This window comes from Mastigoproctus giganteus, chromosome 11 (genome assembly GCF_048544385.1).
Source record: "Mastigoproctus giganteus isolate SK-2022 chromosome 11, ASM4854438v1, whole genome shotgun sequence".
Taxonomy (NCBI): Eukaryota; Metazoa; Arthropoda; class Arachnida; order Uropygi; family Thelyphonidae; genus Mastigoproctus; species Mastigoproctus giganteus.
The window spans coordinates 87455421-87473963 of record NC_143585.1 but is presented as its reverse complement, the minus strand read 5'-3'; the positions used below and the strand labels follow the sequence as shown (position 1 = coordinate 87473963).

Here is an 18543-nt window from a genome sequence, read left to right as displayed (position 1 = left end):
ATTACAGCATTGGAGACAAGGCACCTGTAAAGAGATCTGACCACAGTGTTTATGGTTTTGAATGGATTGAGTAAGCTCAATACTCATGGAATCCTTCCTCTTGCTCAGACTATACATGAGGAGGAATAAAATTCAAATTGAGGAAGGATGGTTGTGGGATACATGTGCAGAAATTTGCCTTCAGCAAGCAGGTAGTTGATTTTTGGAATAAACTTCCATCTGGTGTTGTAGAGGCAGATAGTCTGAATAAATTCAAGGAAGAATTAGACACACTGTTAGAGGGGGATAGTGATATGAGAAATATTGGTTTTTATTTTTGTCTGATGTTTGATAAACTTGCTTTCTTGCATCATTTGCCACTACTGATACAAATTATACTTAAAGGCTTTGTGCAAAACTCTTATGTAAACAACCCAAACAAATGCTCTCAGCACAGAAAAGTTATCGTTCTCATTGGTTTTTTTTTAGAGTTTTAGGTGCATCAGCAACTTAGACCATACTGTACTAACAGAAGAGTGAGTGAGTGTGTGCGCACGAGTGCATATGTGGGGTCTCATGCACACATTACACAGCATTAAATTTTGAGATGATATTTTCAAACAGATATAGGTAGCCAACTCTTAGCATTTTTGGACCTCTTTCAATAACGTTTACAACTACTACACAAAAATGCAAAAACTTTCAAGTGATTGAACACCAGAAAAAAGTGGTGCAATGTGCCAAAATTTTAAATCTTGCATAATATTTCTGAATTTAAATCCTTAAATGTATGGCAATTTATCAGCCAATAAATCACAGAAGAAATGATCTTGTAAAATATTGTCAACTTTGTTTTACTAAAAACTTTATTTGGTTACAAACCAAATTGTAACCTTTTAAAAGTTTTTAAAAGGTTACAAATTGTAACCTTTTAAAATCTTTTAAAAGGTTACAATTTGGCAATAAAAACACAGAGAGCATGATTTTCCTCTGGAAAAAAAGTGATACATATGTGTGTAACATCTAAATTTCGAGATGTTATTTTCAAACAGATATAGGTAGCCATTACCCAACATTTTTGGACTTTATCAAAATCAAACTTTTGCAATTTTTTCCTCTCTCTCTCTCTCCTTCCATTGTTACTTCACACTGAGCACTTCTGATAGCAATCATGCTTGTAGCATGAATACAAATTCATTATCCATGAGTCACTAGTGAACATGTTTTTTTGTATATCATGTGGGTTCTTGTGAGTTCTTAGTTCTTGAGGAATAGGAAACCCATGTGAAAAAGCTTACTCAGCAAAGATGAAAAGCAACATGGATACAAAATGTAAAGAATTTTTAAAGAAAAAAAAACATTTGTACATTATGTAGTTCCCTTCTTTAAAATTTACTTTTAATTTGTTTGTTATATATTCTACATTTTCTAAATTTGTACTTTTGTTATCTTTATAAACCGTAAAACTGACCAAGCAGGTACAAATGCATTGCCGTGATCCCTTTTCTCTCAAATAGTAGATTCAAAAATATTCTCTATTAGGATTCTACCATTTTTATAATGCAATTAGACTGTCATTAAATTATTACTTTACCAAAGAATTTTTAATTAATGAAAACACATTTTAAAAATGCACGATAATATATATATATATATATATATAATACATAAAATGAAAAAATCAATTTCTTGCCTGAGTGATTCCAGTAAGTGTTTTACAAAATTCAGATAAATGGGGATTGATAACAGGTTTGCAATATTCATGAAACTCTCCCACCTAAAAAAAAAAAAGGAGAAATAGAGAGAAAATAGTGATGATTTTTTTTGTGAAATAAATTTTTTTTTATATATATCTGCTGAATGTATAAAAAAAATTTTTTTAAATAATTAAAACTCTAATCAAATTAGCATGTTGTGTTGGTAAAAAAAATTCAGTTATATATAATATGATATTATACAAATATATATACAATTATATACAAATGGTGTTAACAACAACAGCAAATTCTAAATGGGAAGCATTCAGGGAATAATCAAAGAAGTTACTATGCTTTTTATTCCAACTAAGAATGCATGGGATGCATACAAATTATCAGGTAATATAGAAAACTGATAGATATAGATTAGTGCACAATAAAGTCACAAAAGAAGTTAGGCAAGATATGGCAGATTATGAAAAACCTTTGACAACAGATGCAAAGAAAACAGCAAAGACTTCTTTACTTATGTAAAGACTAGAAAGAAGGAAATGAATCATAGTGGTCCACTTGATATCGATGATTTAACTGTTAATGATCCTGATCACATTACTGACAAACTGGATAGGTATTTTGCATCTAAATTCACTAAATTCATTCGTGAGGAATTGCATCTAAATTCATTCGTGAGGAATTCTTTAGGGAAGTGGATGCCTGAAGTTAATCAAATTAACAAGGAACTAAATGATTTGTAATAACTGTGAAGAAAGTAGAAGAGAAACTGTAGAAGTTAAACATAAGAAAAGCACCTGGGGTAGAAGGGATCTCTCTATATTAAGGAAGGCAGCGAAAGAAGTAAGCAAACCCTTAGCCGTAATTATGAGAGCATCTTTAGATTCAGGGGACATCCCCATAGACTGGAGATGTGTGAATGTATCCCTAATTGACAAAGGGGGAATCAAAGGGTGACATGAGTAATTACAGACCTGTTAGTTTAACTTCTGTTCCATGGAAAATAATGGAGTCACTGGTTAAATAAGTAATGCAGGATCATCCAAGACAAGGCTACAATTATACTTCAGACACAGCACTGGTTTGTTAAAGAGACATCTTGTCTGACCAATTTGATTGGACACTACAATGAGATCACAAAGAAACTGGATGCAAAAAATAGTTTTATCATATACAGGTGAACCCCACTTAACGCTGTTAGTTCCAGAAAAACAGAGAGCACTAAGCAAGTGCCATATTCCTATAAGGTAATGTATGTATTTGTGAGCTGCAGTCTGTGCCAAAGGATGTTTCTTAATCAATAATGGAACAACTATCTTTCCCGCTGCTAAAATTAATTCTTTATTTTTTATAATTGTTCTTCCAGTTGAACCTGCCAATCCTAAATTATTCGGCACATATCCACTTATTGACCAGAATCAATTTGCTTCAGAGCGGCTTATTTAATTTTCAAACTCAGTCTTTTTCTTACCTTTGTAGTCTTTGTACCACATCCAGATGTTGCTTTTTCATTCTTATCCACTGTTATTAACCCTTCCAAAATGTAATTGTGTTGCATTAATTATGATACAATGTTCGAATAAACTTCCATTACTGACAACATCTAACACTGTACTGGGTGATGACTAGATGTAGGATAAATGCATATAACGCAAATATAACAAACATAACTTAATTTTTTTCTAATGTTGATCTAGGAACTACGTAACAAGTCACTCTACTGCAATTAAATTAGCATGGCAGAGACTTTCAGTGAGCATGGAAAAATTTCTCAAGTTGGCAAGGAAAACATTTTAATGCTGTTTTGCTATTCATTCTCATGATATTGACTACATCAGATGAACCATTTTCGTTAAACATGCCAAAAATTCAATTCAATCTGTACACTAGTAAAACAGCGTTATAGTGAGATAACAGTTTATAATATAAGAACAGCATTACAGCGAATCAGCGTAAAGTGAACCGCATTATTACGAGGGCCTACTATACTTTGGTTTCAGGAAAGTTTGATACATTAGCTTTAGCATTAGTAGAAGCATATGATGCAAGAAAGCGAGCTTATTCAGCATCAGCCAAAAAAAAAAAAAAAAAAAACACACACACCACTCCCATTTCACTCCTCCGTTCGTTCGAAATACCTGTCCAGTTGAGCTTTAAATTTGTTTAGGCTATCAACTTCAACAACAAGTGATGGAAGTCGGTTCCACCAGCCAACCACCCGCTGGCCAAAGGCAAATTTCCGCACATCTATCCGACATCCGTCCTTCCTCAATTAGAATTTATGCCCTCCGAGGTGATTATTCTGAGCAAGATGAAGAATCCCATTGGCATTGAGCATGCTCAAACCATTCAAAGCCTTATACACCTCTATCAGATCACCTCGCCGATGCCTAGTCTCCAGACTCTGTAATTTGCAAAACTTACGCCTTTCTTTGTAAGAGCAACCCTTTGTTCCATTCACTAATCTTGTTGCCCTTCTCTGTACCCGTTCCAGCAGCTCTACATCCTTCTTGAAATGAGGCCTCCAGACCTGTATACAGTACTCAAGATGTGGCCTAACCATTGCCTTATACAAGGGAATAATCACCTCCTTATCCCTGCTAGAAAAATTCCTGTATATCATTGACAAGACACCATGACCTACTCTTGCAGCTCGTCTGCACTGCTCTCAGAGAACTTCATATCTGCCTACACAATTACCCCCAGGTCCTTTTCATTCTCCACCACTGTCAGTGTAGTACCGCAGAGTTGATACGTTGCTCTGGGGTTACTGTTTCCCATATGTAGTACTTTATATTTGTCAATGTTAAACTTCATTTGCCACCTCTCAGCCCATCTGTTCAACCTTTCCAGATCCTGTTGCAGCAGCATAGCGTCAGTAGTATCCTTAACAACCCTGCCAACCTTTGTATCATCTGCAAACTTGGACATTAAACTTGATATCCCATCATCAATATCATTCATAAACACCGAAAACAACAACGGACCCAACACTGAACCCTGAGGAACTCCACTAATAACATTAGTCCACGTTGAGCAGTGTCCATTGATTACCACTCTCGGTCTTCTGCCATTCAACCATCCCCTTATCCATAGCAGCAATTTGCCTCCAATGCCACACTGCTCCAATTTGGGGAGCAGTCTTCCATGTGCAACAGTATCAAAAGCCTTTCTAAGATCCAAATATATAATATCAAAGTTATTCCCTGCATCCAGTTCTTTTGTGACTACATCATAGTATCCAATCAAATTGGTCAGGCAAGACCTGTCCTTAACAAAACCATGCTGCGTCTGAGCTATAACTGAATTCTTGTCTAGATGATCCTGCAGTGCTTCTTTAACCAGTGCCTCCATTAATTTACCTGGAACAGAAGTTAAACTAACAGGTCCATAATTACTTGTGTCAGCCTTTGATCCCCCTTTGTGAATTGGGGTTACATTTGCACATCTCCAGTCTATGGGTACCTCCCCTGAGTCCAAAGAAGCTCTCATAATTATGGCTAGGGGTTTGCTTACTTCCTTTGCTGCCTCCTTTAATATAACTGGATAGATCCCATCCACCCCAGGTGCCTTTTTTATGTTTATCCTCAACAATCTCTCCTCCACTTTCCTCTCAGTTATTACAAAATCATCCAGCTCACTGCCAATGTTTACTTTACCTACATCATTCTCCTTCCTGAATAACTCCTCATGCGTGAATGTAGATGCAAAATACTCGTTTAGATTGTTAGCCACCTGAGCAGGATCCTCAACTGTTGAACCATCAATATCCAGTGGACCAATCTGATTCATCCCTTTCCTTCTCGAGTTTAAATATGTAAAGAACTCTTTTCTGTTTTTCTTTGCATCCTTTGCCAAGGATTTTTCGTAGTCTGCCTTTGCCTGCCTAATCTCCTTTGTGACTTGGTTACAGACCAACTTATATCTATCATAGGCTTCCATGTCACACATTAATTTGTATGTATCCCATGCATTTTTCTTCTCTGCCACATGTCTCATTAGTTCATCTGACAACCATTTAGGCCTAAACCTTGAACAATATTTCTTAGTTGGTATGTAAAGCCTGGTAGCCCCAAGATTAGTTCCTTGAATGCTTCCCATTTTGAGTTTGCTGTTGGTAACATCATCAGTTGGTCCCACTGTATAGAATTTAAATACTGTCTCAGACCATCATAGTCGCCCTTACGAAAACAAAAACCCTTCCCTTTACCTCTGATGGTAGTTACCTCCTTGAGTAAATCCCACTTCAACACACTGTGATCACTGCCACCTAGTGGTTCATTTATCTGCAGATTCTTAATGCATGAAGAATCACTACTGATAATCAGATCAAGGGTATTGGATATACTGTTGATATACTGTTGTATACAAGAGATATACTGTTGCACATAAAAGACTGCTGCACAAATTGGAGCAGTGTGGCATTAAGGGTAAGTTACTGCTATGAATAAAGGGAAGGTTGAGCGGGAGAAGAGAGAGTGGTTATCAACAGACACTGCTCTTTGGTGTTGGGCCCATTTTTGTTTCTATATCAATGATATTGATGAAGGCATATCAGGCTTAAAACTGCAGATAATAAAAAGGTTGGCAGAGTGGTTAATGACAGTAATGAAAGTATATTGCTGCAACAAGATCTAGAAAAATTAGGTAGATGGGCTGGAAAATAGCAACTGAAGTTTAACCTTGACAAATACAAGGTACTACAAATGAGTAGCAGTAATCACAGAGTATTTACCAACTCTGTGGTACCTTAGTGCAGTCAGATATGAAGTTCTTGGAGTAGTGCAGACAGGCTGTCAGGACAACTCATGGGTATTTGTCAATGATATATGCAGAAATTCTGCCTGCAAGGATAAGGTGGTTATCCCATTGTATAAGGCAGGAGTGGCCAATTTAATTTGTGATGTGATCTACTTTTTTCCTTCAAAATGTGCCACAATTTACCATCTCAAAAATTTCATTGCACAAGGTGCACAAATTGAGGGATGACTGTATATTTAAAATTCATCATGATCAACCGAAATTAAATCTGCGATCGACTCGTTGGCCACCCGTGGTATAAGGCAATGGGATAATCAGGCCACATCTTGGGAACTGCACAGGTCTGATGACCTCATTTCAGGAAGGATGTATATATCTGCTGGAATGAGTATAGAGAATTGCAGTGAAACTGGTGAGAGGAACAAAGGGTACATTTACCAAGAAAGGCTTCAAGTCTGCAAATTGCAGTTTGCAGGCTAGGCACCTGTGAGGCAATTTAATTGAGGTGTTAAGGCTTGGAATGGCTTAAGCAAACTCAATGCAAATTGGATTCTTCTTCTTGCTTAGACTATGCATACGAAAAGGCATAAATTCAAATTAAGGAAGGATGGTCACAGAATGGATGTGTGGCAGTTTGCCTTCGGCCAATGGAGGATTGATTACTGAAACAAGCTTCCATCTGTTGTTGTGGAAGTGGATAGTTTGAATAAATTCAAGTAAGAACTTGAAAAACTATTGGAGTGGATGGATAGGTAAAATGGACAGTTTTTTTTTTTTTTTTTTTTGCTGATACTGTTTAAGCTTGTTTTCTTACATCATTTGCCACTACAAATACAATTATATAAAACATGTTTTTTAAAAAACACATAAATATCAAAATTTGTGTAAATAATAAAAATACCATAAATTAAGCATGATATTATGTATACATTATATATGCAGAAAAAATTCTCATTAAAAAAAAAAAATTCTGATCTGAACTTTTTTCCCAACTGCTGATTTAAAATTTACATTTAGTCCTAAGTCAACAGGATCACTATAATAGAGAAAAATTTTTTTGACTTTTGACAGAGCTGATGACACTGGCTTACTTCACTTATGGAAGTACTATATTGTCATCATTCTCTCTTCTTTTGCGTTTGTTTTCCTCATTATTCTTAATGTCCCTCATGAGAAGCTAGTGTATAAACTTGAACAGGTTAGGATTACTGGTAAGATTTTAAGATGGATTGCTAGGTGGCTGCAGAACAGAAGGCAGAGGGTTGTGATTAATGGATGTTCTTCAGATTGGTGTAATGGATGTTCGTCAGGAGTGGGGTCCCTCAAGGATCAGTTGTTGAACCACTGTTTCTCATTTTCATAAATGACATCAACAAAAGGATAGAAGGCGTAACGTCAAAATTTGCAGCTGACGTAAAGATTGGCAGAATTGTTAATGATCAGCGTCAAACAGCACTCCTTCAGGATGACTTGAACAGACTTCAAAGATGGTCAGAGAAGTGGCAATAAGGACTTACAATACGGGCAGATATGAAGTTTTCCAAACAGTGTAAACAGGCAGCCAGGAAAGCCCATGGTGTCCTATCAATGATTTATCAAATGCTATCCTGTAGAGGTAGGTAGGTCATAATCCCACTTTATAAGGCAATTGTAAGACCACATTTGGAATAATGTATTCAGGTATGGAGAACTCATCTGAAAAAAAAAAAAAAAAAAAAAAAAAGACACTAAACTTCTTAAGAGTCCAAAGACAGGCAACTCCAACGGTGATATCAGCAGAAGGGCAACCGTATGAGGGAAGACTATGATTATGTGGGCTACAGAGCTTGGCAACCAAGCACCTCAGAGGTGACCTGATTGAGGTTTATAAAGCTCTGAGAGGGATTAGTAAAATGATGAAGGCGGAATTCTCACTGTTCAAAACATTCCAGAACTAGGTGTCGTAAATTAAAATTACTGCGTTTGAGGTTTAGATTAGATTGTAGGATGTTTTCTTTTAGCCAGCAAGTTGTTGACAGTTTGAATAAGTTACCCTCGCAGGTAGTTAAGGCTGACAGTTTGAATAAGTTCAAAGGTCTACTGGATACTTACCTGTGTGAGAAGGGAAGTATATAATTTATGTTTTCTAATCTACTTGGTTGGGTTTTTTTTTTTTTTTTTTTGCCAGTGCAGTAAAAGCCTATGGCTTCCTTGCACTATATGATGAATACTATTACTATATTCCTTTCATTAATCTCCTGAATCATTTGGATTATTTCATCAATATCCATCTAGGCAGATCAGGCAAATATTCCAATTGCACAATGGTCTGGTTTCTTGTAGGGTGAAAGAGATAATTTCTTTTATTATTCCGAAATCTCCTTCTAACTGATTTTAAGTGGTGGTTGGAACTTGTTTCATGTCTAAGAAAGCATTCGCTGAGCTACCCAATTGCAAACATTATGCACTCCAACCAAGTTGTGCTGATGTTACATGTCTCACTCCTGCAAGCACATGGAAATACAACTGAAAATAGGTCTTCACATTTGGTTTGCTGGCTGACTGCAGCCAGCTATACTAACAGAGCAAGATTCCAATAGATTCCAGTGGTTCATAGAATTACGATTAGCATCTTGGAAATCATTAAACTTATGAAAAAGCTGAATAATCACCTCCTTATCCCTGCTAGAAAAATTCCTGTATATCATTGACAAGACACCATGAGCTACTCTTGCAGCTCGTCTGCACTGCTCAGAGAACTTCATATCTGCTTGCACAATTACCCCCAGGTCCTTTTCATTCTCCACCACTGTCAGTGTAGTACTGCAGAGTTAGTACTACACTGTCAGTGTAGTACTAACTCTACATACTGATATAAAACAAAACAGGCTACCATCAAGAAAAAAAACTATTTCAGGAACTTTGAACAGCACATTAATATCTTCCAGTAAACATCAAAAGTGACAAGTGCAACTAAAAAAACAAACAGAGAGAAAGTTAGGCAGCTACATAAATGGCATAATGCCCCTTCCCATTAGATATAGGTATCCTAAGAAAGCAACCATGGCTCTTTTCATCTACAAAAATAATGAAAGAGCAAATAAAATAAGTTTTTTTTTTTAAATTACCAAGTGAACAATTTTACTTCTTATAGTACGTATTTTGCATTACAACGTAAGTTGAAATAATCCCTTGCCTGCAACAAGATCTCAAAGAAACATTTTAGGCTTGAAATAGATTGAGTAGACCAAATATAAATGTTGATGACATCCTTACTCATACTCTGATCATCATTATCAGCCATTTTTAATCTACTGCAGGACGAAGGCCTCTCCAGCAACTTTCCAGTTCCCTCTGTTTTGTGCAATGGCCATCCATTTACTACCCACAAACTCATGAATTTCATCTATCCATCTTCGCCGTTGTCTTCCAGGTTTTCTTCTAGCTCTTCTTGGGTACCAGTCTGTTATTTTCTTAGTCCATCTGTCATCATGTCTTCGAGCTATGTGTTCTGCCCCAAGGCCATTTTAGTTCTTTAGTTTTGATAACAATGTCCTTTATTTGAGTTTGCTGCCTAATCCATGTGTTTCCCTTCTTATCTAAAAGTCTGATTCCCAATATAATTCCTTCCATTCTTTGCTGTGTAGTTCTCAGCTTCTCTTCCATTCTTTTGGTGAGTGCCTAAGTTTCACTTCCATAAGTCATCGAGGGGAGTTCCATCCATCCAAAATTTATTCTTCTCTTGACTTCCAACCGTTTATCATTATTACAGCTAATAACTTGTCCCAGATAAGTATATGACTCCACCTTTTCAATTACTACTCCCTCAATCATTATGTCCCTTTCTGTGGCATACCTGTTCATCATTACTTTTGTTTTAGCTATATTCATCTTTAGTCCAAAATCCTTACTAACTGTGCATAACTGATTAAGATTTTCCTCTAATTCTTTGGGATTGTGGCTTATGACCACAATGTCATCTGCAAATTGTAAATGGTTTAGGTACTCTCCATTCACATTGATTCCTTTCTGCGACCAGTCTAATCTTCTAAAAGCTTCCTCAAGGGCAGCAGTAAACAGCCTCGGAGATATTGTCTCCCTGTCAAACTCCTTTCACAATTTTAAATTTGCTACCGTCTTTGTCTAGTCTAATAAAGGAGGTAGTGTTCTCATATATTTTCTTCAAAATCATAATATATGGGGTATCTATGCCTTGTCTTTCAAGTGCCCGAAATATTGCCTTATGCTGTATGGAGTCAAATGCTTTTTCATAATCCACAAATGCCAGGCATAATGGCGTTTTATATTCATTTGCTTTCTCCATTAGCTGTGATATTACATGAAGGTGATCCATAGTTGAGAATCCTGTCCTAAAGCCAGCTTGCTCTTTTGGTTGATTCTCATCAAATATTCTTTCTAATCTGTTAGTAAAGACTCTTGTGAAGAACTTGTAGATGTGGGATAACAAGCTAATTGGTCTATAATTTCCAATTTATCTCCTTTCTTATGCAACAAAATTATGATTGCATTATTCCACTCCTTAGGCGTCACACCTTTTTTAATGCATTTTGTGAACAGCCTTGCCAGTTTTTGTGTTATGTCTCTTCCTCCCAATTTTAACAACTCTACAGTAACTTCATCTTCCCCCGGGGCTTTCTGATTCTTCATTTTCTTCAACGCATGTTCTACCTCATCAGGAAGAATATCGGGTATGTCTATGTGTTACTAATTTGCGATCCAGCTTCTCCACTGCTGGCATCATTCCCTTGCACCTTGTATAATTCTCTATATTAGTCTTCTGCTATTTGAATTATGCCTTCTCTGCTATTTATAAGTACACCATCGCTATTCTTCAGTTCCAGTATCATTTGTCTTTCTGTATTACTGCTCATGGCTGCTGATTTAAGTCCTTTGTTTTCCCTTAATGCTTGTTCTACTTTTCTTGTGTTAAATCTTATGTCCTCTCTGAGTCTCTTTCTAATGGCTTTGCATAACTCAGTATACTCAATTTTCTCCTTGACAGTGTTTATCTTGTTCTTCATTTGTCGCCATCGGTTCATCATAACAAGTGTTTCTTGACTAATTTTTTCTTCTTTGGATTTCTTTTTTCCTATAGGTTTCTTGGGCTTTATCACTTTCAGAAAGTTGTAATATTCCACGTCGATATCTTGGTCCTGAGCAGTCTGCAAAAGCTCAAACTTGTTCTTAAGTTCCAGTACATACTGCTTTTTCTCCTCTTCTATTATCTCAAAGACCTTTGTATTATTTACTCGAGTCCGTTTTTTCCTTTCTTTTCCTACATCTATATCAAGTGTGCATCTTACCATTCTGTGATACTCTGATAATACACACATAAGGATGTATAAATTTAACTTGAGGAAGGCTCGTTACAGGATATATGTGCAGAAATTTGCTATCAGCCAGAGGGAGTTAATTGTTGGAACTTCCATCTGGTGTTGTGGAAGTGGGTAGTTTTAATAATATATAGAAGAACCAGATAAACTGTTAGGGAGATAGATTTTTTTTTTTTTTTTTTTGGCTGATACTGTATAATAAGCTTGCTCCCTTGCATCATCTGACACTACTAATACTAATATATGCATATATAACTTTTCAGTGATATTTCATACCAATTAATTTATACATACCACTTTCTTTTCTCGCGTATTCACTAGAACTGCTGGGAATTCAATAATTTCATGAGGATAATGACATTTATTTTCAGCTTCGCAGGTTGCCTCAAAGTCAATAACACAGAGATATTGATAAGGACACTTATGTATCCTGCCCTTCAGATGACTTCGAGCTACTTTCTGTTCCCTGTAGAAACTTTTAAGCCGTTTTTTTAAAATATCAGCACTGCCACTGGAACAGCAATAAAATTTGTTAAAATACTATTCTTTAAAAAAGTAGTGCATACATTCTAAAAATGCTATACATCATAAGACTATTAGTATATCTATTTGATACCTAAAAATAAAGCTGAACTTTATGCCCCTGAACACAAAGTTCAGGGGCATACTAGCTACTTCTAAGCAAAAGCCTCCAGATTCCTCATACTGCATGGCAAATACTAAATCCTCTCATAAAAATGCAGTAATTAGAAAATGAGTCCAGATAGCTATCTTAAGCTATCATTCTCACTAGCAATCACTGCATTCTTCACTCATTCTCGCTGTAATCTTCAATGTCATAATTTAAACATAATACACAATTTTTTCATAATTCAAAATACATGACATTACATGAGTCTAGTATTGGTCAGAAAAAGAATGGGCAACATTTTTACTTTTAATCAGTCTTTGATGGGTTTTTTTAATGCAACTTCAAATGGCTAAATCCAAAAATCCAGACAGTTCTCTAGCACTACACTGACATTTGCATTGATGTAGCTATTTTTTTTTAATAAAATAATTTTAAAAAAATACTTAACTGTAATGAGCACCCACCTGTTTCCCTGATTATAAAATGCTAGAACTTTAGTAGGTTTCTGGTTTTTCACACCTAGAGTTTATAAACAGACTTTGTAGTCTTTTTGGGAATATATGTATAAAAAAAATGGGCACATACATTTTTATAATTATGAAATGAATATATCCTAACATTCCTGCTACTTCTAGAAGTCCTCATCTGTGAGCTAGTCAAGTTCCACTTACATCCTGTTGGAAAATCATCAAATCTTCATCCTTTTAGCTTTGTTTTGAATTTTGGGAAGAAAACAAAAAAAACATGATGCAAATTCAGGTGTATATGACAGGCAAAGTACTATATTTTTCTGGGCCAGAAAATTCTTGAACAGTGAATGCAATATGTACAGGAGCACTACCACAATAGAAAAACCATGCACCATTTTTAAACAGCTAGTGGTGTTTCCTCCTAACTTTTCCCCTCAATCAATCAGAAATTCTTTATATTAGGCCTCATTTAGTAGGCCTAATAAAAAGAAGTTCTGTCTGACCATTTTAAATATTCATTGTGAATCTATTAAAAACAGATTCATTATGACTACCTTGAAAAAAAAAAAAGAAAAAAAAAGAAAGAAAAAAGAAGCGATACTGTTGACCAAACTTGTCGTACCTTCTTTGGACAGGGTGAGACAGAATTTAGTTTCTGGGTTATAGCTGTATGCCCACATTTCATCAACAGTAACAATGTAAATGATGAAATCAGAGTCCGTTTCCGCCCATATTTTCTGCTTCTTGCATAGTTCTCACAGGGAATCATCTTTTGGTCATCATCCAATAGCCTTGGAACAAAATTTTTGACAGTATACATGCCAGAGCTTTTGGTAAAACTTGCTTGACATGATCCAAAGAAGGTTTCTAGTTCATCAGCAATTTCGAAGATGGTTAATCAGCAACCAGAACAAATTTTTTCTTGCACATTAGCAACCTTTCGACACTGCTTGACATTGAACAACTTGAACATTGGTCATCATCAACAGACTTTTCAATCTCTGATAAATGACAGCCTTACAGAACCTTTTCTAGAGTGAGTTTCCTAAATGTGTGTGAGCTCTGAGAAGCAAGAGTTTTCTGCTATGGGCCAAAGCTCTACAGAGTGAGTTTCTTCATGAAATTTTTAAAATTAAAAAAATAATAATAATAAAACCTTACACATAAATGCTTTTAAATATATTCCAAATTGTAACCCAACATTACAGTGAAATTGTCAAAAATAAAAACATAATTAAAAAAAATCACACAAAAAAACAAATTTTGTAAAAAAAAAAAATCACTGGCACTTTTCTTTTATGTAATATTATCTTCATATCTATTTATAATAATTTCAGCTTTTGTAAGCAGAAATCCTTTTTTAAGGATTTTATAATAAAGTTATTTTCATGCTGTCATGTATGAGGTGCTACCCAAATATTCCCAAAATTTGAATGTTGCGCAGGAACTATGTCTAGTATGGACTTATGGCACTAGGTAACACTGCATGCATCGTATGTGAATCAGTGTGCCACATGGTGTTGGGCTGGATTGAGTCACTGAATATTTATGCACAGTTCTTTGTGCGGTGTGTTTCGCATAGCTTGCAACTGCTGACATGAGAGAGCAATGTGCTTGCATCAAGTTTTATTTCCTTCTCAACAATATACAGCAGCAGAAACCCATAAGAGGTTGAAACAAGCTTTTGGTGACAACGCTTTAGGCAAGATGCAGACCTCCTACTGGTTTAACTATTTTAAAAACAGACAGCAGGCAGACCATCCATGATGTTTGTGACATTGTAGGACTATCGTACAGCACGTGTGAGCAGATTTTGTCAGACAAGTTGAACATGAGGACTGCATTCATGCCACGGTTACTGAGTGAAGACCAAAAGCATCACATGGAAGTTAGCAGAGATCTTCAAGAATGGGCCAAGAGTGATCAAAATGTCCTTTCTATGGTCTTCACTGGTTGTTGTTGTTGTTGAGTTTAACGACACATAGGCTGCTAGGGCCAATTGTGTCTTTCTAATGGTGAAAATGAAATAATAACTATATTTTGATATATTCCTATCTGGTTTAGGAAAGTAAATAGTTCTTTTTTATTAGGATTATCTCCTAGAGGTCTTCACTGGTGATGAGAGTTGGGTATGTGGATATGACCCAGTAACCAAGCAACAATCATCCCAGTGGAAGAGCCAATCTTTGCCCCAACAGAAGAAAGCCCAACAAGTGAGGAGCAAAACGAAGTCCATGCCGATTTGTTTTTTGGACACTGACAGGATTATCCACAAGGAATTTGTCCCTACTGGCCAGACCATCAATGCAAAGTTCTACTGCAACGTCCTGAGGCAGTTAAGGGAAGCAATCAAGAGAAAACGTCTAGAGAAGTGGTGCACAAAAAACTGGGTCCTTCATCAACATGCCGGCTTATATCTCTCACTGTGGTGCAGTTTTTGGCATCCAACAACGTCAATTGTCCCACCCCCTTATTCACCAGATTTAGCCCACTGCAATTTCTTCCTTTTCCCAAGAATGAAAATCAAGCTAAAGGGTCACAGATTTGACAGCATAGAGGATAACCATAGATAACCCCTGGCTTGTAGCCGTGAAGGGTATTGTGTACAGCATGTGCGTTATGTATGCAATAAAGAATTCTTCTTCTTCTAAGATATCCAAACCAAATCACAGCAGTCTGAACACTATGAAGGACTTTCAGGATGCATTCAAATCATGGGAGAACGCACTGGGATCGGTGTTTACATGCTAAAGGGGACTACTTCAAAGGTGACCATGTCAAATTAGACCAGGGTGAGTAATTTATTTTATATTATTTAGGTATATTTACATACCTAAATACATTTCAGTAACTTTTCAGTAGCACCTCATACACTTATCTAGAAACAAAGATAAGATTGTGGCACTTTCTTTAAGAATAAAACAATCTGTAAATGAACACCTACTCTTCAGGGGGCTCATATTAAATATGTACTCCAGAAATGTTAAACAAGCATCACCAAATGCAGTACTTAAAATTTGGAGGATTTCTGCTCCATCATTCCCATTCTTCACACAAAACTTGTGTGAAGAATGTGAAAGATGGAGCAGAAACTTTCTTATCCATTATGATGGCATTACTGATGATGTTACTAACAGCAAATTCAAAATGGGAAGCATTTAGGAAAGTAATCATAGAAGCTACTAGGCAGCTTTTCATACCAACTGAAAAATATTGTTCAAGACTTAGGCCTAAATGGATATTAGATGAACTATTGAAACACATGGCTGAGAAGAAAAATGCATGGAATGCATTTAAATTATCAGTGATATAGAAGCAAATACAAATTATTTTTATCATTGATAAGAATAATTTGGAATCTCCTCTTTTCTCTGGCTTAAAATCTCTCTACCACATTCTGTCAAAATCATCTGTTGCCCCTATCGTTCTCCCAACTTCACTAATCACTTGGAACTCTGATTCTGCTCTGTGAAACTTGACTTTCTCCAGTCCAACTTTCCTAACAGTAAGGTAATTTTCCTTGGTGATTTTAATGTTCACAACTCCAACTGGTGTCTGTTTTCTAGTCACACAGACCCAGCTGGTCGAGATGCTGAGGCTTTTGCAATTACAAAGTACTAATGACCTTGCACAGATTCTTCATTTATCTACCAGAATATCTGACAATCTTAACCACACAACCAACACTATCTTTTTCTCACAAACAACCTTTCTAAGTACACGGTAGAGGTAAGTGGTCCTCTAGGCACCTCAGATCACAACTTGGTGGTGGTCTCTTTTCCAATGCAGCCTTTCTCAACCTTGTTTTCTTTGGCATTACAAGAATGCAAAATGGGATGATCTGCAAGCTTTCTTTTCTTATTTTCTTGGTCGGATTACTGTTTCAAATCTAATGTCAACGTTTGCTCAGGTAGTGTCAGAGAAATTAATCTTGTAGGGATGGAACCTTTAACCCACAATCCACTTTAAAATCTAGTCCTTTATCTAAACCTTGGTTTTCCAATAAATGTGCTAAGTTCAAGAGAAGAATGTTTCATATCGTAATTGCCTTGTTTCTAATTCTCCAGTTTCATTTTCTGAACAGGCTAAGAGTAAAAAAAAACTTGCTTCTTATCCAAATGTTAGCCAAGCATTCTGGTCTCTTGCCAAACCTACTGGCCACAACTTTTGCCCATCTCTGTCAAAACTGGACTGTTCTATTGCCACTTCAGCCAAGGAAAAAGCTGACCTGTTAGCATCCTATTTTTCTTCCAACTCTTATTAATAATCTTGGTAAACCACTGTGCAAGCACTTCAGCAAAAGCTACCACTTTTAGGTCAGCACAGATACTCCATTTGTATTCTTGATAGCATATTTTTTGCAAAAGAACCTGTAGGTTCTCATACGTTTCCTTCATGTGAACTGCATGGGCCAATGGTATAGATGGACACTTATTTTCATTGTGGAGTAAAACTGCTTTCAAATTGACTTTGGATGAATCAATAAAAGATTCCACTGCTTGGGGACATGCTGAAGATTTAACTGTTAATTCCTGGACACTGTTACAATAAAATAAAGAAATATCCAGGGAGTAATAGGCCATTATGTCAGAATGCCTCTTCCTATAAAGAGACACCTTGACACCCTTTTCAAGAAGATTCCACTGCTAAAGCTATGAACCTAGTAACTAAGCCTTGGTTTTGGAGAAGTCCAAATCTCTGACCAAATCATTCAATTCTGCATCAGTGATTTGATGCAGCTTTGTGGTATCTAGAGTTGAAAAGTCTGGATCTGTACTCGTTCTGGGTTCTGCATCTTCTAGAGACTCCTTTTCCAATCCTAAATCAGAGTCAAGCCCATAAGTTTCTGGTGGTTTTGGCACTGGCATTATATCATTGTGACGAACCGGCCTTAGAGCAGAAGGTATGTTGGGATATTCTACTTTATGCTTGAATTTCCCAGAAAAACCAGAAATATTGGTCATGCAAAAGTAAGAATCGTTCATGTGGACTCGAGGGTCCCTCCATATCACTGGAACAGCAAAATGCATTGATTTATGACTCCTTGAACACGAGCTACAGGAAATTGTTGGAGCTTATACTTTATCTCTGACATTACATCCAAAATAGAGTTCATAAGCTTTTCTCACAAGTTGTGACAGTGCCTTTGGCTGCGATTTTAATACCACTTCTCCACAAATGTAGCAAAAGCTATCTGGCTTATTTCGGCAAGAATGCAACATATTTCACGTACAGTTGAGGTAAATGCACATAAGAAACCAATTACGAAATTGTAAGTTTTTATTTATAATTTAAACACAGTTCACGAATTACACTAATGCACACAATACACTTGTTCCTCACTCTTTCTCTGAACACACACACTTTTTGAAATACGAAAATGTTTGCATGGTGTGAAACCCACTTGTATATACACCAGTAGAGAAGTTTCTAGAAGAATCAATATTTCTAGAGAACTTCGTTGAAAGTTCTAGAACCTGCCAGAAACATCCTGACCTTTCTTCTACACAACAATATTTTTGAATGTTGTAAAAAGCTCCCGAATGTTCTAAAAAAAAAAAAAATAAATAAAAACCAGTGTTATCGTCCCATTGTACTTACTTCTACTCTTTCTAAAGTAAGGAACAAATCAATTAATCCCTAACTCAAACTATCTAGAA

The 18543-nt window shown here is 36.2% G+C and overlaps 1 protein-coding gene across 4 annotated transcripts in view; it reads right to left on the bottom strand.

The window, feature by feature from the left end:
• The window catches only part of LOC150078230 (3'-5' exoribonuclease 1-like), a 149614-nt gene that overhangs the window by 96794 nt on the left and 34277 nt on the right, over positions 1-18543 (bottom strand). For all 4 annotated transcript variants that reach the window (XM_090384872.1, XM_090384873.1, XM_090384871.1 and 1 more), the window contains exons 3-4: positions 12077-12293; positions 1673-1756 (exon numbers count right to left, since the gene is read on the bottom strand). In XM_090384872.1, coding sequence (XP_090240998.1) covers positions 1673-1756; positions 12077-12293 — 301 coding nt within the window. The remainder of the gene's footprint in view (positions 1-1672; positions 1757-12076; positions 12294-18543) is intronic.